The sequence below is a fragment of the Prorops nasuta genome, unplaced genomic scaffold (genome assembly GCF_024137725.1).
Source record: "Prorops nasuta isolate Cenicafe-Biocafe unplaced genomic scaffold, Cenicafe_Pnas_1.2 PNAS00091, whole genome shotgun sequence".
Lineage (NCBI taxonomy): Eukaryota > Metazoa > Arthropoda > Insecta > Hymenoptera > Bethylidae > Prorops > Prorops nasuta.
This window is the reverse complement of record NW_027116888.1, coordinates 161,692-188,493: the sequence shown is the minus strand read 5'-3', so window position 1 is coordinate 188,493 and position 26,802 is coordinate 161,692. Positions and strand designations below refer to the sequence as shown.

General features: G+C 42.7%; 4 protein-coding genes across 5 annotated transcripts in view; 2 read left to right on the top strand and 2 right to left on the bottom strand.

Moving 5' to 3' along the window:
- The first annotated feature begins 6 nt into the window (after positions 1–6).
- On the top strand, positions 7–1,896 carry LOC136784878 (coiled-coil domain-containing protein 130 homolog). The gene is made up of 5 exons (XM_066745794.1): positions 7–79; positions 178–307; positions 386–966; positions 1,032–1,170; positions 1,229–1,896. The coding sequence occupies exons 3-5, from the start codon at positions 394–396 to the stop codon at positions 1,453–1,455; spliced, it is 939 nt and encodes a 312-aa protein (XP_066601891.1). The 5' UTR covers positions 7–79; positions 178–307; positions 386–393; the 3' UTR covers positions 1,456–1,896.
- A 37-nt stretch (positions 1,897–1,933) lies between these two features.
- LOC136784879 (ragulator complex protein LAMTOR4 homolog) lies at positions 1,934–2,618 on the bottom strand. Of its 2 annotated transcripts, none has more exons than XM_066745796.1 (3): positions 2,529–2,598; positions 2,359–2,443; positions 1,934–2,291 (listed from the first exon to the last, which is right to left on the bottom strand). In XM_066745796.1, the coding sequence occupies exons 2-3, from the start codon at positions 2,428–2,430 to the stop codon at positions 2,067–2,069; spliced, it is 297 nt and encodes a 98-aa protein (XP_066601893.1). In that variant the 5' UTR covers positions 2,431–2,443; positions 2,529–2,598; the 3' UTR covers positions 1,934–2,066. The 2 variants fall into 2 exon arrangements, with proteins under 2 accessions (XP_066601893.1, XP_066601892.1); XM_066745795.1 differs by having other exon boundaries at positions 1,936–2,291; positions 2,359–2,433; positions 2,529–2,618.
- A 1,328-nt stretch (positions 2,619–3,946) lies between these two features.
- The window catches only part of LOC136784881 (zinc finger protein 423 homolog), a 42,285-nt gene continuing 19,429 nt past the window's right edge, over positions 3,947–26,802 (top strand). The window contains exons 1-4 of the mRNA XM_066745798.1: positions 3,947–3,986; positions 8,557–8,627; positions 8,750–8,822; positions 16,691–16,759. Of these exons, the coding sequence (XP_066601895.1) occupies positions 3,947–3,986; positions 8,557–8,627; positions 8,750–8,822; positions 16,691–16,759 (253 nt within the window). The remainder of the gene's footprint in view (positions 3,987–8,556; positions 8,628–8,749; positions 8,823–16,690; positions 16,760–26,802) is intronic.
- LOC136784882 (uncharacterized) lies at positions 12,799–13,681 on the bottom strand. The gene is made up of 2 exons (XM_066745800.1): positions 13,457–13,681; positions 12,799–13,030 (listed from the first exon to the last, which is right to left on the bottom strand). Exons 1-2 carry the CDS (start codon positions 13,628–13,630, stop codon positions 12,857–12,859), a joined length of 348 nt encoding a protein of 115 aa, XP_066601897.1. The 5' UTR covers positions 13,631–13,681; the 3' UTR covers positions 12,799–12,856.

Below are 26,802 nucleotides of genomic sequence, written 5' to 3'. Positions count from 1 at the left end.
AACGTAGCAAATTTATCAATGTATGATTTATTATATATTTTGAAAAATTGTCAAGTGTTGGAAAATACTGCTAACACAAGTAATTTAATTTATCCATGCATGCGTATATAATTATTTAATACCGAGTTAGTAAAATATGGTCTTAAATAAGTTATTTATTTTTTACATTGATAACAGTATTCTGTCAACTTGAGCTATTGTTATTATTAGTCGGTTTTAATCAAAATAACCAGAATTTAATTATAATTTGCTGACTTTGGTAGAACCAACTTTAATCACTTATTAGAAAGCCAGTGTTATTTTAAAGGTTAGAATGAGTATTTATTTATGTATTAAACATTGTTTCTATTGTAATATATATCTTTCTTCTTTTCTTAAATTGTAGAATTAAAGATGGGTGAGCGCAAGGGTACTAATCACTATTATCCACCTGATTATGATCCCAAGGTTGGGAGTCTCAATAAATTTCTAGGTACCCATGCTTTGCGAGAACGAGCTAGAAAAATTCATATGGGTATTTTGATAATAAGATTTGAAATGCCATATAATATCTGGTGTGATGGTTGTGGAAATCATATTGGAATGGGTGTCCGCTATAATGCAGAGAAGAAGAAAGTTGGGATGTACTTTAGTACTCCTGTTTATCAATTTCGTATGAAATGTCATCTCTGTGATAATCATTTTGATATTAAAACTGATCCAGCAAATTTAGATTATGTAATAGTAAGTGGAGCAAGACGTCAGGAAAATAGATGGGATCCTACAGAAAATGAACAAGTTGTACCTGAAACTAAAGAAGTCTCTCGTAGATTGTACGATGATGCTATGTTTAAGTTAGAACACGGTATTGAAGACAAAAAAGTAGCAAAGTCAAGAGATACTACCTTAGAAAGTGCTTTGGTGCTTAATGAAGCTGCTTGGAAGGATGATTATAGTTCAAATTGTGCCCTAAGATCAGAATTTCGGGTAAGATTAAGTTATCATTGTCTTAAATTTTATATATTTTCTACATTCATTACTAATTTTCATAGGCGAGGAAAATGGAGTCTCAAACTAGGAAAAGCTTAGAGGACAAAATTTTGAAGAAAAATAGTATAAATATTGATTTAGTAAATGAACATCCAGATGACATTAAACTGGCCCAATTGTTAATGGATACTAAGACTAAAGGTAATTAAACATTTTTTTTGAAAAGATAATAAGCTTAATCTTATATTTCTGTTTTTAGAAAAGAAAATTCATCCACTGAAGAGACTAGTAAATGTTATTAGATCCAAATCTAAGATAGGGAAGAAAACTCATTCAAATAATAGTCATATGTTAAAGAAAAATGTAAAAATAGCATCTTCAATACATTCTTTTACTTCTTCTTCTAGCTCTTCAATTAAAAAAGATGCGCAATCACAAAATACAACTTTAGTAAGCTATGCTAATACAAGTTCAGATAGTGATTAAAGATAAATAATATTTAGAAGAATAGAAGAAATTTGCTATAAAGGAAGAAAACTGTTAGGTGCTACATAAAACTATAAACATACATAAATTCATTCAATGTTTCAATGTAAACTATAAGCTATCATGATTTTATATGTACTTTATAGTTTTTAAGTATTGTACATCTGAAATGACGAAATTGGCTCTTTAATAACAAAAACACAATCACGTATCTCTTGTAAATATTGGTTGAGGCGCGGGTATATATCCCCCTCCATTCGGTTGTTTGTCTACAAAAGAGCCACTTCTAGCGTCATTGTTGTATACAGCATAAAATTGACTCATGTTTGGTTCAGCCAATTTTTTTAATATAAAAATTGATGTATTACGCTATATCCGAATCACGCACGAATTAATTTTGCACAGCATATGTATAACCTTTACTATTTGTTATTATATTTATGCGACAATTGATTTATAAAATTAAAAAACCAATTGTTTTAAAAATCCAATAAAAAATATTAAGTTTATTTATTTACGTATGACAATATAATAAAAATATATACAATAGAAGCTTGTTTTGTATGACTAAAGATTCAATAGTACCAGTTATAATGTATCAAATAATTATATTATTCTGTATCTGTTGTTGCAGTTGGTAATAGTAGTTTCTTTTTTACTACATGTATTTTCTTATTTGAAAGACAAATAATGTAGCAGTGATCTTTATAAGTGATTGTTATTTTGTCGAATACTTCATTATTAGGAAATGCCTTGGGATCAATTTTATTTGTGAGTGTGACCAAACCTATAATAATATTGGCAATCCTTTCATCGTTTTCCAACTCACCACCAGACTAGAATAAATAAAACTTTAGATTAGTTATGAGGAAAAATTGACAGATAAAAATAAAATACTAATACCGTTAAGACAGCTCCATCCTCTGTCAATACCAAATATCCCACTTGATCAGGTATACGCTCCATTAGTAGCATTATCTAAAAAATACTTATGATCACTTGTCAAGCGAATTTTATCAAATATAAATCAAATTTTATCATAAAAAGTAAAGGTCATATTAAATTTAACTTACGAAAAACCACTATTAAAGATATTTAATACGTAGTATTAATAGAGATGAGGTGGGAGACGGCAAGAGATCGTTCATGGCGTATCGCAAAATAATAGCCAGACGAACAGTGGCCTGTGGCGCCACCATTTCAAGCGAAGCTTATCCAAATAAGAAGAAACTGCGACTTGTTGCTTTGTATCACTTTCGATAGATGGCCATACGAGTTTTCTTTCGTTCACGCGCATCTCGCGCATTACTGTACAGCTTTTTGGTGTACTTCCCATTCCCGCGCAAATTAGTCACCAAAGTTTGACGCTACTTGATCCAGCTCAATGCCGCCAAAAGTTACAGTCAATCTGTTCGTGTTTAAAGTGAAAATATTTCAATTCCAAAACCTAAAAATCAAATATTTATTAAACCCCAATAAGTGTGTATTCTTATAATTGATATGGAGTAATTCTATACTGTGATGTCAAAAATGTGTATGTCAATGTTTGCAGCTTCTTCAAAATGGTTTGTACTTGATGAAAAAATGAAGAAAAAGTCAAAATGTAAAAGTTGTTATTAATTGGGGATGAATGGTTATTGAGGTTCGTATTGCAGTGTTATGAAAGAATAATTATAATTCTATATATTGAATTTCTATGAAACACAAACATCAGTTTAACTACAAGAGTGGAAATAAAAGTTAAGAGGTAATATTATAATATTACGGTAATACATAACATAATATTAATAATAAAATCATTTATAGGTTATTGATTTCGCTATGATGAGTATCTTGCAGAATTGTTTGTGAAAAATCAATGTTATTTTTAGGTGAGAAGAAGAATGGGTAATGGCGGGTCGAAATACGTAATTTATAAAGAGATGGAATAAAATGCACGTGCAGGATTATTGTGGATGCTGCGCAGGATGGAATTGTGAGGTAACGCTTGCGCAATGCTTGACTTTCGGTCGAAATGGTTTGGTTTTGCTTCGGTTGTGTCACTCGTCGCGCGTCTCCCGTGCGCGCTGCCTTCCATCCGATAAACCTTTATCATTGTCATGCACACGTTCACTCATTAAAAACCACGTGGTTTTCGTCCCAGTTATTATCCCGAGCTTCTCTGAACCTAAACTTCAAAAAAGAAAAACAATTTTGCTAAATCGTTGCAGCCACTGCAATTTGGAAAACTAATAATCCTAGAAAAAATATTGTCAGACTTGTCGAGCTTTTACTCTCCGTCGTATTTTCAATTTGTCATCAACCGCGCTCTCTTCTTAGCTATCGTGTAAGCAAGCTCGACTTTTTTGTCACTCTTAAATCAGCAATAACTTTTTCTTTGCTTCAGAAAAAGCGGTTACAAAAGTGCACGCGAATCCTCGAAGAGAATGCGAGTGTGAATTGTTCATTGCAAGACATTTCAAGTGTGTTTTTGTGTATTGCAATCTGTGCTATGTCCAGACGGAAGCAGGCAAAACCACGATCGTTGAAGCGTAAGTCAAATATTCCCGATAACCTCAATTCTGCCGTCTGTTTATGTTCCCCTTATTTTCTTTGAATTTTTGGACGCTGATGTTTTTGGTATTATCCAGGAATCACACACAAAAGAGTCAAATATTCTCAAGTCTTATATGAAGCATCGCAACATGGGGAATAGGTATTTCTGCTTATTGCTACAAAATAGAATAATATAAATAATCTCGAGGAAATAAGAACTGAGCTACGACGAATCCCGACTAGATTGAGTTATTCGTAGTTTACATTTTCATCGAGTAGCCACGTGGTGAGAGAGAAAAGTTGATGAGAGAAGAGATAGAGATTGGGAGAGAGGTGGAAGTAGAGAGTGGTGCAGGGAGGAGGTTGGAGGAGGCTGTGAAGCATACGTGCAGCTGAGTATCAGGGTTGGGAGTTTGGGATAGAGTGGGAAGAGGTTGGAGACGGTATGGTAGAGCTGCAGAGGGAAAAAGCCAAGTTACCAGTGGTGGAACTGAGAGAAATAGATTGTACAAAGTACTGACAGGATAGGTGAGGAAGAGAAAGAGATAGATACAGTAAAAAGAGAGAGGTAGAGGTAGAATGTATACGTGTGTGTGTGTGTGTGTGTATGAGAGAGAGAGAGAGAGAGAGAGAGTCGGTAGTCAGCCAGGGATGGAATTAGGTGGAAGCCCGTGGGACCGGTGGTTCTCCCTCGGGAATCTCCGGCCTCTGTAATCACCAGTTCTCCTATCCTATCCAATTCTGGTCGCACTCTCCTCCTCTTTCCCTCGCTTATTCTCCCTCCTCCTCTTTCTCTTGCTCTATCGCGCTCTGTTTGACTGCTGACGACCGTGCAAGCCCTCCGCAACGCGCGTATTACACGTAGACCGCACATACGGCTAGCCATGTATTTCGCAGAAATTGCGCACGGTAAAATACTCGTCATAGTCGCCATCGCATAGATCATTTCTCGTGAGTCCAATGGAAATTGGAGTCTCTCTATCTCTCTCTCTCTCTCTCTCTCTCTCTCTCTCGCTTTCCTCTACTAGTTAGACCTCTACAGGATCTATCTCATAACGCCAATTTCCAATTCGACGTTTGATCGCAGAAAAACGCACCATAATTCACATAAACAAAATTAATACAAATAATCGCCCGACAACCATATTCCTCCTTTCTCTTGAAAACTCAAGTTTAGCTTTTTTCAAAGGAGACCTGTTTCTTTTGGGATTTATATAGGTATACACACGGTAAAGGCTAGGTCGGCGGTCGAGCCGCAACCGCAGCGGCGAGAAACGTCACGAAGCGGAGGTTTGCCACGTCGCTAATTAATGCACGATAATGAAGCGGCTCCCCACCAAAGTTGCATTAACGCATTCCAATGCCCGTCATAATGTGGACGAGCCGGCATTTACCGATAATAATTGCGTTAATGGAATCTCGCTAGAGTTCACCGCAACTTACGATTATGTACCTTCCATTTCCAAAATTTCTTTCTCGTATCTGGCTGCGCCAAGCTGGCGGACAGGAGTGGCGGGTCGTAACTCGAAAGTCCGAAGAAAAACAACGCATGGAGTACGCGCTACAAAAGGCGTTTAATTTATTAACGCAGTTATATATCTCGATAGACAAAGCTCGTTCGTACATATTTGTATGAAAATTCGAGGGATTAGCGATGGAAGTAAATTCAGATCGCGTCCATGCACGTACGCGGTCGCATAAAGGTAAACGTATAATCCAGGCTTTGGTGGGTTGGGTGCGCGCAATGACCCGAATCACTGCGCATTATGCTCAGGGTCGTGATTGTAATTTGTGCGTAGCCGCATAAATGTATAATTATTATCCCGGAATGAATTTACGTTACTCGCCAATTATTAACGGTCGTCGAGTCTCGTGAAATTTCGCTTAAAAGCCACGCGCCCTTTGGGCCGCCATTTTTCTCTTTTGCCACACTCGATACGCTGCACAAAACTCTTCGCGCTGATTGGAGAGATTCGATGACGACGGATTACCGTTGGATCGCGCACAGGAAGGAACGCGATAAAGTGGATCACGCGAGTCGCGACGCATATTTCTACCTCGCTTGGCGTTTTAAGCCTTTAATCGCGTGCCTCCTCTAAAACATAAGCCGCTATTAGTTTTTGCAGTGACAGGACTAAGTCCTTTCAGTAGTTATAGTCATTATAACCGCTGCTGGGATTAAGTTATTGGCTTCTGATTAAATTATCCGACACACACTGTTATTCCTCGCAGAAAGGCAGACTGGATATCGAGAGGCTCGCCTCTTTTAATTCGAGTCGAAGGAAAGAAGCGAGATTGGCGGAGCTGGTAATTTTCGGTGGAGAAGAAGCGTTTTCTCGGGTGTTGCCAGCTCTCGTCTCTGGATAGTGGGCGAAGGGAGGCTAGAAGGATGAACGGGGAGGCGTCCCGCGAGAGTCTGAGTCGGAGCTATCCGGATCCCTAGGGACTTCCTATACCTCGTCCCCTCCGAAACCTGTCACGATACAACTCACGGTTCCAAGACGCACGACTTACCACCCGACGAGTCTCGAAAAACTACAATTTTTCCTATTAAAAAAATCTTTTCCGAAGGAAATCTATTGTCTACGCATATATTTCTTCGAACATCGATCACGTATTTAAGAATCAGACATCTCGAGAAAAGTACGGAGACTCTGTAGGGAGTCTCCTGATGATTCAATTCTCATATCTCAATATTTCGAGTGTGTTCCAAGTTTTAATTTCATCATTTATTGCAGGATCTCTCGAATCCACGGAGGTTGTGTCATTGCTGGTATTTTCTTGCTCGAGTTCCCTGTACGGCAGACGAGATTCAATCCAGCATAAAAACGGTAAACAATTCGGCGCTAAAATGGGAGCCACGCAATAACCGTAAACGTATAAGGGGATTGGCTATCATCTTCGGTCAAGTTCGTACACTCACCTATACGTGTCTGTACTTGGGACTCTCCTGGTCGGAACAACCGAGCTTTGCAAGAAAGTGTGAGAGAGAGAGAGAGAGAGAGAGAGAGAGAGAGAGAGAGAGAGAGAGAGAAATGGAAAAATTCTTTGTGGAATAAAAAAAGGAGAACAAAGAGGATCGTTTTTAAAATCCAAATTCGTTGCAGAGTCTCGGCGATCGTTCCTAACGAAATGGCTTTTATCATCGACCGTTCTTCGCTACTTTTCCTGGCTTTGGAATGAAGAGAGAGAGAGAGAGAGAGATAGAAATGTTTATTCAACTTGCGCACGTTCGACAAGGATTGCCATATCCGAGAGGAGTATACGTAATATACCTCGGAACATTTTTGAAACGAGAATAGCCGGAGTATGGCAGATCCTCGAGGAGGATTTAAGCCGCAATATGCAGTTATCCTTAGCGTGCATGCAGATTGCGTCATAATAATACATCCGTTTAATATTAACCAGAAAATGGCCCTTCGCCTCTTTCACCTCTCTCTACTTCAGCATCTCCATATAGACCATTACTCCGGCTCATTACTATTTTCATCAATTTTCATCTTACCTTGTCTCGCGAGCCACCAACGCTCGCAAATTTTCCAAATTCCAAAGTTGCGCATAGGAGCATTCACGATCCTCGCTGCAGTGTTACAAATAGTCCAGAATTAATTTGCAAGTGCGAGTGTGGAATTGAGTGGTGGCGATGAGGAAGGCTGCTCGTTTACTGGCTGATGAAAGGCGATCCTGCGAGTGAGTTGCAAAGTGTCGATGATGGATGGACCATTAGCCTTCGGGATCCGAGGCGAAGCACGAGCATCGCAACACGAGTCTGACAAACGTCAGACCGTAGTCCTGTCAAGGTTCAATCGAGTCTTGCCAACTGCCTTGACTCCCTGTCTTCTCGAATATTTAAGATCCACCCTACCATCGACTGTCTGACGTTTATACCACCGTTAAAGCCAACTCTTATACCTATATTACCCTCTCCCTTCTCCCATCCTCCTTATACTCTCTTCCTTACTCGAATCTTCTACCAAGACTAACAACTCACCAATTATGTACCATTCGATAATGCGAATACTGCTTCATTCGTGCTTCGCCACATCCTGTACAAGTGCGAAGGTGGATGTGGTGGAAATTGGGTCGTGAAATAACAAATGACCGGCTGGCCATGTTGGTGGAGGGTAATTTTTTGACTTTAATTCTGTGGCTCCTCGTGACAAACGGCCAGAACCGTGTCACTCCACCGTCCAGATATTTTATAGCGCGACACGCGCCATTGCTGCTTTGCGTTTCCACAAAAATACACACACACACGCCCACACACACACACACACACTGCTGGTTAGATGACTTTATGATCCAACCTTTTCCCCCCCATTAGCTCCCGGTCTAGTTACGATCCCGCAACGCTGCTCCAATTCGCAGTAGCGCGGATTAACCCCTTGTACTCGCCAACGGTTTTATTCTCCCTGATAAAACTCTACGACTGCGGTTAATTGCCAACTGACGAATGAATCGGTAATAGATTTTTTCTCTCTCGGAGTAGCTTGCGCCTTTCTGTGAAAAAGCCACGTAATCGCATGCAAACGCAGCTGAATTGATTTGCGGTTTGTTTCCCGACAGGGGACGAAGAGTGGGACGACCTGGCCGAGCGAAATGTCCTGGAGGCGACCGAGCAGGATAACGAAACGGTGGTCATTAAACGTGAGTGAAAAGCAAAGGAATAAAATTAGGATAGTGTGTTTGTGTACGTATAGACTGTTTGATAAAAAGTGTGTTTTTTTTAGCCGAAGACGAGGACGAGGAGGACGAGGAGGAGGACGAGGAGGATGACGAGGAAGAGGAGGAGGAGGAGGAATTACAACGGGCTTTTAGCGGACGCTCCAAAGGTAAGAACGCAGCCGAGGACGGGAAGCTTGAGCGAAGAATCGCGCTGATCGACGTTGGAAGATATTGCTTTTATCGTGATGCATCGTGCAACTTGTGCGATTACTCCCTGTACTACCGGGACGTCCTGCGGATCATGCTCCGCCAACAATACATCCTCATTGTTCCAAGGAGCGCAGCAATCTCAGATAGACTGGCGGATCTCTTGCAAATGCGAGGCAGCATCCCTCGACGCAGGGGAACCCATCAAACCTTAACGCGAGAGATTTTTTCATTTTTCACACCCAGACTGAGACTCTGGCAACCCATATGGAATTCCAGCAGCCGAATGTCGACTCCGTCGAGGGGAAGCCGTTCGAAAGGAACGGAGAGATTCGATCTGATCACCGAAGAGGTCCGAAGCACTTTGTCTGTTTTTTCTTCTTCTTGCAATTGGATTGAAAAGGAGGCGAGTGTGGCAACTGTACAGGCGTTAGGATGACGAAGGGAGCAGGTTGTTGGTTGCATCGAATCTAAGGATGCGACAGGATACGATTAGTCGGTTAATCCACGCCAGGACTGCGGAGTACATGCACTGGATGTCCCGTTTTATTGCATTTTTCTGCTAAAAGCAGGAAGGATCCGTCTGGGTTCTGCTGCACGATTATTATTTCAACTTACCTTTCGCCAAGTGTACTTGCGAGCGCTTTATGCTCGGAGGTAAAACCGGCTTGGAGGAGCTCGAAACGAGGTTGGATCCCTGAGGAGAGCACCGAGTCCCCTGGGACCAACCGTTCTATCTGCTTACCTGAAAACATCGAGCTTCCTTCCTTTCTTTATTACAAGTCGCGTATATCTTCTAATGTTTCTCCTTGCACCGCTCTTGTAACGTTACCAAAAACTCTGTGAAAGCCACAGCAGCCATTGGCTGGCAGCTCCAAAAATTGATTCGGCGAATAACAGACTGGCTGATTTAATCATCCGCTCCGTTTAGCCTATTTTTATCGCTTTGCACCGATCGAACCGTGTAAATCTTGTAATCCAAGCGTATTAGACGGGCTCTCTCGTTATCGCATTTTAGTAATCCAATAATAACTGGTTTTGGCACTGCAGGAGAGAACCGATAACGCGCTTACCATCCTAACTTATTTAAGCTACATAATAATAATGCACGCCTTGCCACGCGAGTCTCTCAGTAGCTACGTCACATCTGCGAGCTCTTTAAAATTCCAAATCATCCAATATTTATACTCATCAGACTCCGCACAGTCTTATCGCAAGGCGAGGTTCAACGACTTTTCGCACAAAAATTCATCGCTTTTCGTATATAATTCCTTCAGCGAGTTCTTCGTTCCTTCCAATCTTGGCCAGATTGAATGGATGAAAAAGTTGTGTAAAATTCATCACGCCCTCGGTTCCTCTCGGTTTCCTTGCTTTCGGTTGGTACAAAGTTTTTTTTCGGTTCTCGGCTGCTGCAAAAGCTGCGAGCCAGCATAAGCATCGCCAGTCTTGTGTCGCCTTCCCGAGTTTTCTCTCTTTCTCTCCCGATAGTCTCATTACCCCGCCGGGAATTGGCCCAGAAGTCAATTGCACTGCCTCTGTCGTTCTTTGTCGACCGTGGCGTGGCACGGTGATCGACGCGACCTTGTTCCAAGAAAAACTGTTCGCGTCAACCTTTCGAATAACGCAATAATACTTACATACACAGGCAAATCCTGAAACTGATTAGTATCTGCCATTGGCGCGAGATATATAGGCTCCAATTTAAAAGCTGGTAAAATCGATAGAGTGGTGTAGGAAGGTTGCAAGAGGGGGGGGGGGGGGGAGAAGGTGACTAATTTAGAAATTCAATGGATCTTTCCTGGGAATTGAAATGACAAACGTATCCAAGTTGCTTTATTATATCATGATGAATATTGGTTTGATTTCAGTGCGGTTGGTTAAAGCGGGCGCTGGAGAGGGAGGAAGGAAGGAAGGAAGGAAGGAAGGATACAGAGAGAGGGTTAACGCCTTATTGTTGGAAGCAAGCAAGAGTGGCTCATTGGTGTAGCTCGAGTCATCCCCATTGGACCACCACGATTATTATTCATTCTCCTCCTCTCTTGTTCTTTTCGCCAGCTTGTAATTGTCTGGCGACACTTTGCAAGCCTCCACGCAAGGAATCTCCGCTTAATTATGCGATGTGTATGGAGCATTTGACACTAGTAATTAATCAAAGTCAGCCAAGTGGTGGGAGAGACGGGGACGATGGTATCTCTTTCTGATGAGTAGTATTATATATACACACACGTATATATATATACAGTGTATCGATTCTGGAAGAATGGATCGTAGGTGGGAATGGGTGTTCGAGAGGAAGGTGGATTCCAAGAGAGAGAGAGAGAGAGGAGAGAGAGAGAGAGATGGTTGAATAGGTGTATTGCTCGACGTAGGTAAGCTGGAATCTCTGACATTAAGGAAACGGGGGATCTCGTTTCCCGTTGGGAAGCTGCGGAAGGCCCTGTAGCCCGTAGCTCGCGGTGGAGCTGCGACGCTTGCGGGGGGCCGGGAGGGGTTATATTATGGGGAATGCCAGGGGATTCCCGAGGGACCCACGTAGCAGCCCAGTGCGCATGCGCCGAGCTGATTAGTTCGCCTCACTCCAGGCTGTGCCGTTCCCTTTCTCCTACGCCACCCACTCGCCGCCTCGTTCCATCCCCGCGTTCCCGAGTGCTGCTGCCAGCGCCGCCAGAGGAGAGCACGAAATCCCACGGGATCTGGCCCCGCTACTCCTCTCTCGCTCTTTCGATCCTCCTCTTCCAACCCAACCTCCTCCCTTCGATACTTCCACCTCCCGTTAAGCCCCATTCGCACGGTCCTCTCACATTTTTCCCACTTATCATATTTATTTAATTGCCAAACTCCTCTCTCCAAAACTCTCTTAACACCAAATCTCGCAGTCTTATCGAAACAGCCTCGTTTGGTCTTCTTCTTCTTCTTCCTTCTCTCGTTTGCGATATTCCATTTCGCCTGGTGTAGCTTCGGGTATAGGAGACAGTGTTCCGCGTTTAATTATTCCCGGTGAGTCGATGGAGATCTGGATGGGATAGAGATCAATCGGGAATGGCATTTTGGTGGATCTTGAGGAAGACTGGTGGAAAATGGTGTTGGGGCGGAGGAATGCTTTCTCGGTGCGACTGTACTTGGCGATATAAGGACGTCCCAGGTGACGAGCTGCCTCGGGCCGTGGCTCTACGTATCCCTAGGGACAGCCAACTCTCTCTCTCTCTTTATATATACCTACCTTCCATGTCCCCATTCTACCCCCCCCCCCCTCTCTCTCTCTCTCTCTCCTTTCTTACCTTCCCCTCATCCTTATCTCAACGTGAGACACACATGCGCACCCCTGTCCCAATGCACCAATACCAACCCTTGGACAGGAGATTCTCTGACGCGGTCTCGGATCGCTAGACCTTCGCGTTTCATCATTATAAACTCACTACTCCTCCACTATCCTCCGTAACCACTTTTTTCTCACTCATTTTCCTGTTTCATTAACATCCTCACTTCCACTCTCGTTATTTCTATCCATAATCGCTCGTTTACGCTCTTCTTCTCCTCGTTACATTATACAGAGTCCTCGGGTTTGTGGATGTTGAAGATGGCACGACGTTGCGAATATTCTTCGAGTAGGGGAAGAAAAGTGAGCGGATAGTCTCGCAGAGTCTAATATCGAAACGTCATGGTGGAGAGGTAGTCCGGAGGGCACCTGGGGACTCGGACAGCAGGCAATGGTGTAACCCAACTTAACTTTTGGCCGCGCATACATGTATCACGTACCGCGCGCTAACTTTATGCTAATCTTCTTCCTCTCCTTGGGCTCTGCTTCCATCACGAAAGCTTTCCAACGTCCAATCCTCGCTTTAAACGCGATGCTGTAATAAATATACGCATACGGATCTTGGAGAGGACCATCCTTTTAGTTAAGGTACAATAAAATTATATCAACGAGTCTAGGATGTGATCTTCAGGTATTTATTATTGCTTATGTCACACCTTGTAGCATCAATTTTTAACTCTAATATTCTTTCCCCCCAGATTCCTTCTTTGGCACACCACGAGAACTCTTTCTGAATTTTCCAAATCTTTCACGCATCAGCTTGATTATCTTCCTCAGGAGTGCACGTGGTAACTTCCTCGCGTTGCTGTAACTCTTCATTTGCTCCAATGTGATAACGTCACTGGAAGGAGCCTGCATAGGATTTCTCGCGTTCAGATTAAAATTTGTAAACTGAGAAAAAGTGATTCGATTGGAAGAAATTTTTCCTTGAATATTCTAGTAATTATTGAAATGCTAGCAATGAATTATGATTGGAATAATTTTTGTTTATTTGAAATAGTTAATTATTAAAGTCAAGTACACATTTAACAGTATCTATTCCCGAATGAAAGGTTATTTCTTTGAATCGAAAGATTTTGTCTCCAGTATTTTTAATAGAAGATTTATAATATTCTGGTACATTTACAAAGGAATTCTCAATTCTGGATCGAAGCTAAATTATAAATGTGACACGGTTCTTATTATCCTTGCCATGGGTCGGAGGATAAAATTGTGTTTTGCTTCGATTTAATTCTAAATCCCTTGGTAAATCCAGTGTTAAGGAAGACTATCGCTTACCTTATTTACGGAAGTTTTAGGTTTATCGAGTACCTCGTTCTCCCATTTACTGTTAAGCGGTTTACTCGTTTTCTCGAGCTGTTTGACTGGTTCTGGATCCGCGCTAGCGGGAACCATTACTTTCAATAGGAAGATTGCCAAAAGTAGAAATCCTAACTTCATCCTGGAAGGCATGTCTCGCACTAAAGCTCGGGCGTTATTTTTTTAAAGGTGCGTGGTAATCTTCATATTTTATCGAACACGTGTTGTTCCGATAAAAGTAAAAACAGGCTGGTTATGGATTGTTGCCGACTTCTTATCGACGCTCGCTCCAAGCGTTTATTTTCCACAGCTGCGGTGTGTGTCGGGGGCTTTACCGATTGCAATTTTTTATCCATCTTTTATAACGCGTTAAATGGACTATTTTTTGCCACGCTAAGCGTTTCGCGCGATAAACAAACGGTTCTTGGAAATATTCACGATAAAATTTTTTATGAATTTTTCACCAAGTTTTTTCGCTGGCTCAGAAGTTTATACTCTATACATACCTCTATATATACGATATAGACATCGTCGTCGATTAAATTTGCAGGTCATTTTGTCCAGGATGAACCATAAAGCGCGTTCACGCACCTGCGTGTCGTAAACCGAACGCAGTGGGCTTATCGAGAAATTAGCTCTCTGCAAATCCTTTGTCAAACGCGTATTTAACTTTTGATAAGTAGGTCGAGACTCTTCATGGTATCCATGCATCAAAATTTTGTATTATATAATTAACCAAGTTTGATCAAGTATCGCGTCCATAATCTTACAACCACGAATGGTGTCAAAATAGTAAAAAGGAATAAGAAGAAGGACAGAGGGAGGGTGAAGGCTGGAGATCCATCGTAGGTCCAGCGAAGCATTTGAACGGAATCGGTAATAAATCTGAAAATTTTATGTCCTCTCGCGAGAAAAGTTGGACGGCCGATATGAAATAGTAAAAAAGTTTAGCATCGGCAACGAAAATTTCTTGGAGAGTGGCGGGCATTTGAAAAAGGCGAAGACGTCCCAGCAGGGACATCCGGTCGAAATTAATTCCTGCGGAGCTCCGGGTATAAGGTCGATCTCGTACGGAGCACACGGCCATCTTTCTCGGAAAGAAATTAAAGTTTTCCCAGAGGCATAGTCTCCTGGCCAGAGAGCGACCAGGTACGAAGAGAGCGTACGCAGGGAGGAGCAGGAAGGAAGTAGTGGCGGTAGGAGCATCAGGAGCAGGAGTGTGGTGATGGGTCTCCGTTGCTTTTTCAAGGGGTGAATAGGGGCTTGCAGCCCTTCCAGGATGGTCCAAGAAGATGGCCCGAATGTGGTACGCCAGCCTATTGCCGTTGTTTGCGCGATTCTCGCGGGACGAACTCACCCTTAACTGCGATGACACTGTATATATATGGTATATATGCTGTATGTATATATATATATGGAGTACACTCAACCTCCTTCGGTCCCAAGCCTCCCCCCTCCTTTCCCAGAAACCTACAAAACCTTCATCGAATCTTACTTTTATTTCATTACCCCAATTTTTCCTTCTCCTTTCACTCCAAAATAAATCCTCCGATTTTATTCTTCTTCCTTGTATCAAATTTATAGTGTGTGTGTGTGTGTGTGTGTTTCATATATGTATATATATATATATATATAACACGCCTTCCAATTCCTTCCCCAATTCCGCCCTTCTTCGCGCAACAGAGCCGGAATTTCTAGCTGAAATTTTCGCAGAGATTTGTTTCTCCACTTTGCCGAAAGTTACAGACGAGGATAATCACGAATTACGAAAGCTCTCGTTCAACGCTGCCACTGTTAACCTTCGACATTGCGCGAAATTAGTTTCCAAATATGATTCTCTCGTTGGTTTTTCATTCTTTGTGTTATATATATAGTTTTCCCGAGGCTTCCCTCAGGGCTCGCAATTATAAACGCATCAGATGACCGATACGCCGTTCGTGAATTGGATTCGGTGATGGAAATTCGAGTCTTCTAATGTCAAGGGTCACGTGAGAAAATCATGAAATTTTGTTTTTTAACTGCACCCAAGGAATCGATTATACATGGCGGGGGTTTTGCGTAGGTAGCAGGTTTTATCAAGTCGAGTTTTGTGGTCGATAAAAAATTGTGGTTGCCGCAGGTTAATGGCAAAATGTTGGAAGGACGAAAATTCGTATGAGAACCGGCAAGTTGAGAGTCACTGGGACGGTGTTCCCGCGGGGCCACTGGGAGCAGTGGGAAGCCTCCGAGCCCGCGTACTGGGGCTATAGCCAGGACTGACTGTGGTGGGGAAATTCCCCAAGGAGGTAATTACCCCCTCCCCAACCGCCCACCACCCACGAGCCGTCGCAACTTCAACTCCTGCCGGAGTTACATGCTAATACAAAACCAAAACCGGTTCCCAACAGTTCCCCAACCGCTCCCACCCACTCCCGACCCTCGCCCGACGACCCCTCCACCACCCTCCGCCTCCCTGCCCCATCAAATTCCCCAATTTCATATTATATATAGTTCTCATTGACGAGAACCCCATTCCGTTATCACTCTTATATCAATTCTACACCTCGTGTCACTACGACCACTTCTTACGTAATTTCTACATTGGATTTTTCGAATCTCCTCCAAATGGATCGCAAATGCTTTCTGTCGTATTACACACGCTGTCCATTTCTTGCAATTTTATACCAATCGACTCGTGGAATCTCTCCAGATTATCTTATAAATATTCTCCATCGAATGGCGTTGGTCCAGGGGACATTTTTTCATTAATGGAAGGAAAATTTTCTAGAGGAAGAAACTTAGGAAGGAAAGTTATACGTGGGGAGTCTATAATACGGCCATGTAATACACTGGCACGTGTGCTATACAGTTTGCAGGTGCGTTGTTTGCGCGCTTCTATGCAGGAGGTATATATTTTGCGTCACGTTGCCGGGATATACATATATGTATACCAATACAATGCGGAAAGGGTGGAAAAGAGAGGAGTATAATCCCCGAGGAGCCGTGGCCCGGTGATATTGGCTCCCACAGCCCGCTCCTGCATGCACATCGGAGACTGGTCCGGCCCAAAATCCAGGAAAACCGACCAAAATTCAAATTTCCCACTGGGATACGCACCCTCCCCACTCCTCTTACAAACACCTTACACGCTCATGCATAGCATTCGAGCTTAACGAATTGTTTAAAATTCCCATTAATTCCTTTCCTCATTTTAACATCTCTCTTTTTTTCCAGATTATCTGCAGAATGGAAACAGCTCGCCCCAAGGACCCGATCTGGAAAATCATAATAGCCTCGACAGTGGTGAGTTTTCTGTCGTGTCTGCATGGGAGGAGTGGAGGATCGATGGATCCAATTGATCCAAACCTCTCGCTGTTTTTTCACTCAAAAATCCCACGAATCGAGCTTCTTCAGGGTCAAAGTTCACTGGACCATATATAGAGCGAGAGGAGGGGATCTTCTAGAAAAAAGCCAAGTTCCTTTAAAGCATATAGGAGCTTTCTATGAAACGGTTCGCAAAACTTGGCTGCTGCCATTTAAGCGCAAGAATCTCTTCGGTATATATATATATATATATATATATACGTTTACCAGAACTACGAGACACCCAAAATGTCCGGTAACGTTGGAACTTTAGCGTTAAAGTCCGTCCATTGACTGGAAAAGGATAAAGCCAGCTATACCGAGAGCACGAACTTTCCTTTGCTCCGCAGTCCTTTTATTCAAACTCTCGGCGTTTCAACGAAGACGAATGGATTGAAAACGATTTTAGCAAGATTAGTCGAAGGATCCTCAAAAGCCACCAAAGGATCTCTGAACTTCCACGAGTATAACGATCATAGCGATTAAGCCAAGTAGAGAAAATTCACAGCGAGTCCTGATACTGCCACCTGGCACTGAGACCAAGAAAATATGGAATCACTGATCCAACTGTGACTCTTCGTCACTCTGTTTTCTTTGTTGCAGTGTTGTGCGTGTGTATGTGGAGGACGTAGGACGACGAATGGTATTGATGAGGATGTAGTCGTTAAGAGGAGGAGCTGGTTGTTTCAAATTTGAGAAATGGGACGAGTTGGCATAGAATTGGACGTACGTTGATGATTCGATTATATTGTGGGAGTGAGTATATATAGAAGGAAATGAAAGAGGGAGGGGGAGAGAGAGAGAGAGAGAGAGATAAAGAGGATTGGAGCGAGAAGTGGAAGTAGACTCACCGGTCCGTGAACACAGGGTGTTGTTGGCTGAGAAGGGTAGCGCGGGGACTTTCGGGGATTGGCCGGCGGCTAGCCAGCCAGCTAACGCACTCCTGGGAAGACATAAATGTGTCCCTTTAGTGCCGGCTTCCGTCCTGCATCCTCGCCAAAGGGCTAAACCCGTACGCATACCATGCATCCCATTCAGATCGCACAAACAGATTTCTAAACGCCAATCCTGCCCGTCTTGACGTCTACTCTATCCACTTTCTTTCATGGAATCCAACGAAAAGCCACGTTTTCCAAGAGCAAAGCTCCGTACACTTTTCTCAATTAACAAACGAAACCTTCTCTTTCCATATTCTACATACGTTATATACTCCATCCTTTTTCTAGGATAATTATACTATATATGTATGTATATACTTAACTCGAATTTACCGTTGTGGATTTGAATGAGGGAACACAAAGGGAATACATTAGGTAGTATAATAGTGTGTACTGTGAAACAACTAGATTTAATGGTGGTTACTGGACGTTGGTGGAAAAGCAGTTCGTACTTGGAGATGCGCAGTCTGGGCTTGTCGGACGAGCAAACACTTAATTAACCCTTCAAGTTCTCTCTATCTCCATTTCTCTCCCTCTTCCCCCCTTTATCTCTCTCTCTCTCTCTCTCTTCCATCTTACTCCAGGTAACTCCAGCCAAGATGCACTGTAAATTAAAGTTGGCGATATAGCAATTGGCAGTCTTCGCCAACCCCACCCATTGGAATATTCAGGCCATTTGGATAATTGAATTAAGAAAGATTTCAGTAGTCTTACCATGCATAGACTTGTTCCACTGATCATCTCTCAGTGGGTATTAATTCTTATAAATTGAGATCCAGTGTTGGCTTTTAACGTGAAAGCTCGCTTTGCACGGTCGTTTGGAGAATGAACTGTTATTTGTATGCGAGGCTTCGTGTATATAGTCTTAACGAGTCATTGTATCGAGAGGGATGATCCAGACGAGTTTGGATCACTATTATAAAAAGACGATCAACGCGAATATAAACCAGTAGCGAATAGATGATCCAGGCGAGTCGAGATCGATGCCAATCGAGTCACGAGTGGGTTGTAAGGGGAAAGTTTCTCGTAGTTCGGAATGCGAGGTTCGAGATGGTCTGGCCGCGCGCGCGTTTCTACGGATAAAGATCTGAAATGAATTCGGAGATGGTCGCGGCAAGCAAGAAGAGGGTGGAAGCTAAATTAAGATCGGCTTGGGGGGGGGGGGAGGGGGTGGCGCCGCCGGCAGCTTCGAGCTATTCCTTCGTTCGGTGCTTCGGCCAGAGAGAATGGGAAGGGGTGTAGAGGATGAAGGGGGGGGGGGGGACCGAATGCCCGTAATGCGAGGCGCTTAAAGTTGCAATGGGTCTCCGGGGTATAAGCGTTGGAGTCGGGATCGAGTGACTGACTGACTGACTGGAACCAACCAAAAAGATGCGACCCGCCTAAGAGATTGGGATCTTTGCGAATCCGAGAAATCCCGCGGGGAATCCCAACCACTCTCTCTCTCTCTCTCTCTCTCTCTCTCTCGACTACTTCTTCCCCAGCTAATTCCCGATTCCTCGGCTTTCCACGCTCGCTCGACTTTCGCACCCCATCCTTACGTGTTTTGCCAAACTTTCCTCCATCGACCTCCCCTCTCCCATTCTCGTCCTCCTCCAGAAGTATCTTATCATTCATTAGTCACGTGACGTTTTCTCAAATAATCGTTCATAATTATCGTGCGAGAGACCGTCTCGAATCGAACCTTGGTTTTGTGTCTGTATTTTCCACCCCCGGTGAAGGTCGTTGTACCCTCGTTCCGCTTGGATATCATCCTCATCCCTAACAGCCAATTGAGTCGTGACAGACGTGACTGGCGCAATGAAAATTTCACTCGCGTCCTTCTTTAAATACCCCTGCTCCTCTTTCTCCCCCCTATGCTATTTGCGATCATCAAACACCTAATGTTATCACTTTTCACCCTACTCGATTGAGTAGAATTTTTATTCACGTTATTCAAGGTGAGAGGGTACGAATAATTTCATTCATTTTTATTACTTTGTCTGTTTCTAAAATACGCTTATTTTTTTTTTTAGTATTGATACACAGCTAATTGTATAATGGGATTGGATGCAGTTCGTTTATGACAATTGGATTAATGTATGGGAGACGTTGAGAGAAAGTTAATTTTTTCAACATATTTTCCAATCCAGAGCTACGTTTGCTTAGCATTGAATCGATAAAGTTAATCCTGCTATAGAGATTTGGATGGAGTTTGTTTATAACGATTGTAATTTGTGGTAATGTCTCAGTTTCCACTGATTTTTACTCGTATTGGTCAAGGTAAGACGTTCCGAGAATCAACTCGCTTTTTTAAACAATTTTCTAATTCAGAACTACGTTCGTTTTAGGTAGAATCGATAGAGTTGACCCCACTATAGAGAGATTTGGATGGAGTAGGTTTATAACGTTTGTAATTTGTGGCAAACGCTCCGTTCCAACTGATCCGTGATAATTAGCTGGAACGGACGTGGACACGAGGGTGCACTTTAAACGTCGGCCGACCGTCGTCGTACCGCCACTTCCGCTCGCTTATTATTTAACAAAATTCACCCATCAACCCAGACCACTCGTTCTCCACCGCCAAATTCGTAAAATTTGCAAAGCGTAAATATTTTATTTCCTCGAGTCTCGGTCACACCGATCACTCATCGTTTAACTCGATCATATGCTAAATGAATTTCTCTTTATTCAAATTTCAACATTTTTCCCACTTATCGAACGCGTTTTCCAATTTCTAACAGTTTCCCAAGTTGCCGACCAAAGGCTTGGTAAACTCAGTCGGTAAGCTTGTTATCTCCGTCGGTATTTCATACTCCTGTAATTTAAAAGTGAGAGAATTTGATAACTTTTGCAAAAATGAAAGATGCATATTAATATTTTCTCTCTAAGAAATAAGAAAATAATAATTATTCGTTCCATTAGGAATATAAATTTCTACGTGAGATAATAAAACAGTAATAACTAAGTTAAATTAATTAACGTTCCATTAGCAAATTTAAAATTCCTTAAGTAGAATTGTTAATTTTGAAGTTTGATAGAGAGCCGAGAGAGCAGTCGATATAGTCCGTGGGTAATAAAATAATAAATAGACGGTTGGAGGAGGTGGGTTGGTTGAAATTTCGCACCTGCCGCAGTTACGCATCCCCCCCCCCCTCCCTCCAAGCATCAAACCCCGCAGGACCACATCGCCTCCTTTTACACCCCTTACAATACCTTCGCCTGCATTACATACACCCAGCTTATTTCTCCAGGGAGTTTTCCCGCGTGAACGCGCGCATTTACCCTCCTCCCCCCTTACGCACACTCCTTCTCCTATCTCCAAACACATACAAACCACGAGAAAGTCGCATCTCCAAAAACCTCCACAAACCCGAAAAAACCATCCATTCTCCTCAGTTTCAATTCCTCACCTGAACATTTTTCATTGTTCTCGGAAAATTTCTATCTGAAAAATTCACCCCTACGCTTGTTTTCACCCCCTCTCGCGCCTCACCGCGCTCTCGTTGGAGAATTCATCATTTAATCGAGGAAGGATGGCTGGAGAAATAGATCAGGGGGGATGGAAAAGTTGAGGAGCAGTTTTGGAGGTTGAAAAGAGCTAAGAAGAGCGCGTGTGCTTGCTGTTCTTATGCAGGAGGGTTGTTGGGGGTTGCTGGGGGTGGTCTCTCACGGCACTCACGGGAATTTCGGCGAAAAGTTTAACCCGGCAGCCGAAGGCGAGGAATTCTTACGGCGAGAAAACTTTTGCCTACAGAGGCACACCAGCAGCAGCTTACTTTACGTCCTGCGATTTCGCCTTATCGTCGAGCCTTCGACGATGCCTCTTATCTGCTACAGCTTAACTAGAATGTTAAACAAAAATCAGGCAAGAAAAATTGCAACTTGTATTATGTATTACATATTTATACCGTTTATCAATCGTGATAAATCTAATCTATATCGTTAATTTCGTTTTCAGGTTTTTTGAGAATTCTCTGGTTGTTAAAATACCAGGATAAAAGTGCAGAGAGAAAGCTGGTTTCTATTTGGTACTCTCTATCAGCTATTCTCGCTCTCTATTGTTCACTGGGAGCAGAAAAATCATTTAAGATTTTATTATGGAAAATGACGAATTTTGTGTCTTACCGAGTGCAGTAAGATTATATCCATTATCCTTGTTGAGAATTCGCTGAATCGTCCTTGTTCCAATTCGTCGATTGATCTCGAGGTAAAGGCGATTCTGCGAGTTTGTTGGATCACGATCATCGCGTTGAAGATGGAGTGGGGTCAATTCGAGATAGAGAAAGAGAGGAGAAGCAGAAAAAAGGAGAGGAAAAATGCGATGAGGGACGTGCAGAGAGACGCGGAGCAGAATTCTCTGTGTGATACAATCTGCCGACCTACACCTCAACTCGTTCGGATAGCAGTGACGACGCTGAAGAACGCCTCTTTTCTACGCCGCTCCCGGAAGTAAACAGAGGTCGCATCCAGTTCAGCAAACCGAGGCTTCGAACAAAATTCACGAAAAGTCACGAACGATATACGCGGGCATAGCATCTACTACTGGATCTTCATCAAGTATATAATAATAATAATTACTATGAAATTAATTTTCTCTCGAGAGAAAATTGAATTTCACGATCCATGGGCCATTACAGCTACTGTACACGGAAGCCAATTCATCGCGTTGAGCTAAAGAAAAGATGAAGAAATGTGTAAAAAGCAAACAATCGCGATGGTCGAACTTTATTGAAATCTCCGAGACATCACTGGCTTATCTCGTTCACGTCTGACAATTGCAATGCATCGCGCATAAGCGAACTCGTGCCTGGCACGCATAACTTCAGATACGTCGGACCGATTAGCTCCACTGTCGATCACAAACTTAGCCGTCCCGAGAACAGCTGGAGAAAAAGTCATTTATCCTTCTTGTTGCAAAAATTCGCTTGACCCATCTCGACCTCCTGCTCCACTCGAGCTTGAATCATTCCAGACTCATCTATATTTTAACGTTTGCGTGTATGTAAGAGAGAGAAATGCAAATTTGCGGTTGGTTCCTACCGAGGTCAAAGGTCGAATTGCTAAATGGTACTTACATCAGTTTTACAGCAGTAGAAGTTCTTTGGTACAATTTAGCTAAGAGCGTTATTATTAGAGAATAATAAGAAATATTGGAAAGCAATGTGAAACGAGGACAAATTTGAGTCAATTGAAAGAATCAAAGAAGCGTTTTCGTTTGATCCATGGCGAGTCCAACTTGTCGGAGAGAGATATGTATATATGCGAGAATATGCCTGGCACCTAGTTGCCACTCGTCAGGCTCATCGGCAGGAATGCTCCACGTGTAACTATACGTTTGGCTCGCTTTAGCCACTGTGGGAGCTGGTGTATAAATAGAGCCAAAGCGAGTTTAATCGGTAAGTTTGATATCCGGACGGTTCTATTAATCAGTTCTTATTTTATCTTTTGATTTGTTCCTAAAAACATTCACTTATATTTATCAAATATTTCAGAATTACTACCAGTTTGTATTTCAAAGAAGTTTTATTTGCCTTTTGAGAAATATCAAATTCCTGAATGAGCAAGAGGGAAGTGGAGTCTATGCACGGAAAGCGACGGATGCGGTGACATTAGCCATATGTCAGAGTTTTATAGAGACGCCTGCAGTAACGCGACTCGCACTTTTCTCGCTGCGAATTCAATTAAGCCTAAGAGCTTCTCTGCGGTTGAGCCAAACAAAGTGTGGGCGAGCCTTTTCTTATTAGCTCCCCAGAGAAACTATCAATCATTTTTAATCTGCTCGTGCAAAATTGCACAAATCTAATTTCAAACGACTAAGAGAAAATTGAAGGAAAAGGTAAATCTTACAATATTTTGAAACTCTTGATTTATTGTTAAGTTTGGAATCACTTTGCAATACCATAGCAATTCTATATCGATAGATTTTTGCTGGATGAATTGGAAAATAATTCTAACTTAAAACTATCAAGAGAGAATGCAGGAAAACTCCAAATGCTACAATAGTACCACATAGTTGATTTGTTGTTGTATTTGGAGCAGCTTTGCGATACTACAACAATTCCCTCGATCGGCGGATTTTCAAGTGAAGTTATCAAGAAAAGAATTTTAGTCGTGGTGGATAGATTTGAGAGGGGAAAGTGTATACTGCGTGGCACGTTGTACGGTATACGTACGACGCAATTCTGAGGTCGCGTTTTTCTGGCTACGCTGCTCCCCTCTCCCCACGCCACATAACGCAAGCCACCGCTGCTCCCAGAGGATAAATTGCTTCGATCCTTGACTGCCTTGAAACCGCAGTTGCTCAAGAACCGACAATTAAACGGAATATCGCCGGGTGCCTCTCCCTTAACGACCAAACTTCACAGGATCCAAAAGTTCCAACTGCAAAAACCTTGTGGAAAAAAAGGAAGGAAGGAGGAGTATAAGAGGGGAGAAAAATAAAAGAGCCTGTGCATAGACACTTGTTAAAGTTCGCACTGAGGAGAGAAATGAATTTTTACCGCGACGCCAGTCAATATGTAAATTATTCTTCATTACGACTAATAATTCCTAGGCACTTTGGTAAAAATTAGCATTGCGAGTGAGCAATTATCCGCTCGTAAACGTCCAATGGACAACAATGAGGTGGAAGAGCGGAAGTTGTAAAAAGAATCATCTGCGAAATTTCCTTCCTTCCGTTTTCAAATATTTCATTATATCTACCTATATATATATATGTATATAGAATACTCCATCCCTTATAATCGAACACTGTAAAATCCAATTGTAGAAAATTCTCGATAAGTCGAATAAATCTGCCGGCTTTGTTGTTGGATCGAGCCTGCGTTATTTTTGTTGGATAATTGGGAATAAAGAGAACGCAGCGGAGTAATAAGCGTGCGTTAGACGAACTCCCAAGGCGAGAGTTTCGAGCTGTCGCGTGGATTTATGGTCCGGAGTGTACGATCCCTCCGGCTGCGGCCCTGTAAGAATATTCGCGGAGGTGTTTTGCGCGGGGGTGTAAGAGGGTTGCGTTATGGGAGCGGCTAGGTCCGGCAGCGTATAAAGCATACGCCGGAACGAGGCCTCGGGGTGCCGTGCCCGAGGACCCGTGGGTTCCATGCTGGAAAAACTCAGCTGTTAACTGCCCCTGCAGAACGCGCCAGCCCCCATCCCTCGCGCTCTTCTTCAACTCCAAAATACCATCCCGCGATCGCTTACACCAATCCCTCCCCCTCTACTTCTCTCCTTTCTATATAAAACACCGCCGAAATCCCATTACATCCACCCGCTATAAACGCCAACTCTTCCGGAATCACCATAAAAAGTAAAAAAATTGCGTTTTCCAAAGCCATAAACCATGACACTGGTTCTATCTCGCTGATCGATTCTCCAGTGATTTTAAACGCGCGAGGAGTTCTCTTTTTCCGTCTTCTTCGACTGGAAAATATTATCTCGCTATCGTTTTTGCATCGATTCTCCCCCCTCCTTTCTATAAAACCCCATTACTTTGCACTGGGTGTAAATTCAAATTTCCGGAACCATCGGAAGAACCGAAAAAATTGCGTTTTCCGCAGCCATAAACCACGAGGACCGTTCCTCTCTTTCCTCAATCGATTCCACGATTTTAAACGCGCGAGCGTTTTTGTTTCCCATGTGTTGGTGGCGGGGGGAAGATTTGGAAAAGAACGGAGCATTGTTGGTGTGTCTGTGCGCGACGCGGAAGTGCCGTTCGAGGATTCCTATTTCCCAGAATCCCCGAACTGCCATACGAGCCCGCAGATCCTTGCCCCCTGCACACCCCCGCATTGCGGTAATCATAATTACACCTGCGGGTGCCTTCTTATCGCTCTTCGTCCGCCCCTCCTACCCCAACATCACTTTTGTGTGCAGCTCCTACGCGATCGAGCCACGATTCCCTCCAATTTAACAAAATCATTCACTCGTCCCAACATTTACTCTCTCTTCTTTTCTTTTTTTTGCGCAAGCATCGAGCAAACTGGTCCAATCGAGGCCGTCTTTCAAACACTTCTATATAGTATAGTCACGTGTGCCTGCAAAATCATCTTACAAAATTTTCCACGCTGGTAATGATTTTCTACGATTTTTCGTCGTTCTCGACACCCTCGGATAACTCACGCTTTGACTCATACAGTTTGTTTCTTTTCTTTCAGATTTGGAAATTCTAGTTTCACGCGAGGATCGATAAAACGAGTGAGGCCAAGGGTCGGATTGTAAATACGGACGCGTGCTCTACGTCCTTTATAAGAGCGTGTACGAAATATCCAGGTCGTACTAATTCTCCGGTTCGAGTCGTTAGATGATTATCTAGCTGGGCCGTGACGAGGAGATCAAAGAACTCGCCGTCTTACAGAATCCGGCCGAACCGAAATGTGAACCGAACCACCTTGACACGACACAGTGTTATTCGCCATTGCTCTGCTTCGTAAGAAAGCAGGAATATTAGGGAACGCAAGGATATTACAGCAGCGATATTACAGCTTTGTATTCCAAAGCTGATCTCTGCCTCTTCTGTTCCCCTCTCTTTACCATTCACTGTCGATTTACATAAAGCCAAACTGTGCTCTCATTGTAGAAATAAGTTTGGCAATAATTAGTAACGAACACAGCTGTTTTTCATTATAAATAACACAGTGTGATTATACGATTGAGAGATTGTTGAGGAATGCTGAGGAAAATGAATTATTTGCAAGTATCCACGTAACGTTGAGTTGGGGTGGAAGGTTTTGATAGAGCATTGAATACCAGGAATATTAAGGAACCTAAGAATATTACAGGTTTGTACTTGAAAGTTGATCTTAAGCTCTTCTGCCCCCTTACTACAATTCACTCACACAATCTACATAAAATCAAACTGTCCTCTCATTGTGCAAATAGATCTATCAATCATTAATAGTGGAAACAGCTGTACTTCGTTGTAAAAAGACACAAGACAGTGTAATTATATCATTGATGTATCATCGAGAAAGGTTAAAGATTGAGTTGTTGGAGAATGCAGAAGGAGGAATGAGAAGGGGGAGGTGGTGGATTATTTGCGAGTGGCCGCGAAGCGTTGGGTCGAGT

What these genes read in the sequence shown, in the direction of transcription:
- LOC136784878 (XM_066745794.1), top strand. Translation starts at nt 394, where the DNA reads ATGGGTGAGCGCAAGGGTACTAATCACTATTATCCACCTGATTATGAT. An exon ending in CCCTAAGATCAGAATTTCGG is followed by an intron (nt 967 to 1,031) that starts GTAAGATTAAGT and finishes TAATTTTCATAG; the next exon opens with GCGAGGAAAATGGAGTCTCA. An exon ending in AATGGATACTAAGACTAAAG is followed by an intron (nt 1,171 to 1,228) that starts GTAATTAAACAT and finishes TTCTGTTTTTAG; the next exon opens with AAAAGAAAATTCATCCACTG.
- LOC136784879 (XM_066745795.1), bottom strand. Translation starts at nt 2,430, where the DNA reads ATGCTACTAATGGAGCGTATACCTGATCAAGTGGGATATTTGGTATTG. An exon ending in AGGATGGAGCTGTCTTAACG is followed by an intron (nt 2,292 to 2,358) that starts GTATTAGTATTT and finishes TATTTATTCTAG; the next exon opens with TCTGGTGGTGAGTTGGAAAA.
- LOC136784882 (XM_066745800.1), bottom strand. Translation starts at nt 13,630, where the DNA reads ATGCCTTCCAGGATGAAGTTAGGATTTCTACTTTTGGCAATCTTCCTA. An exon ending in CTAAAACTTCCGTAAATAAG is followed by an intron (nt 13,031 to 13,456) that starts GTAAGCGATAGT and finishes AATCCTATGCAG; the next exon opens with GCTCCTTCCAGTGACGTTAT.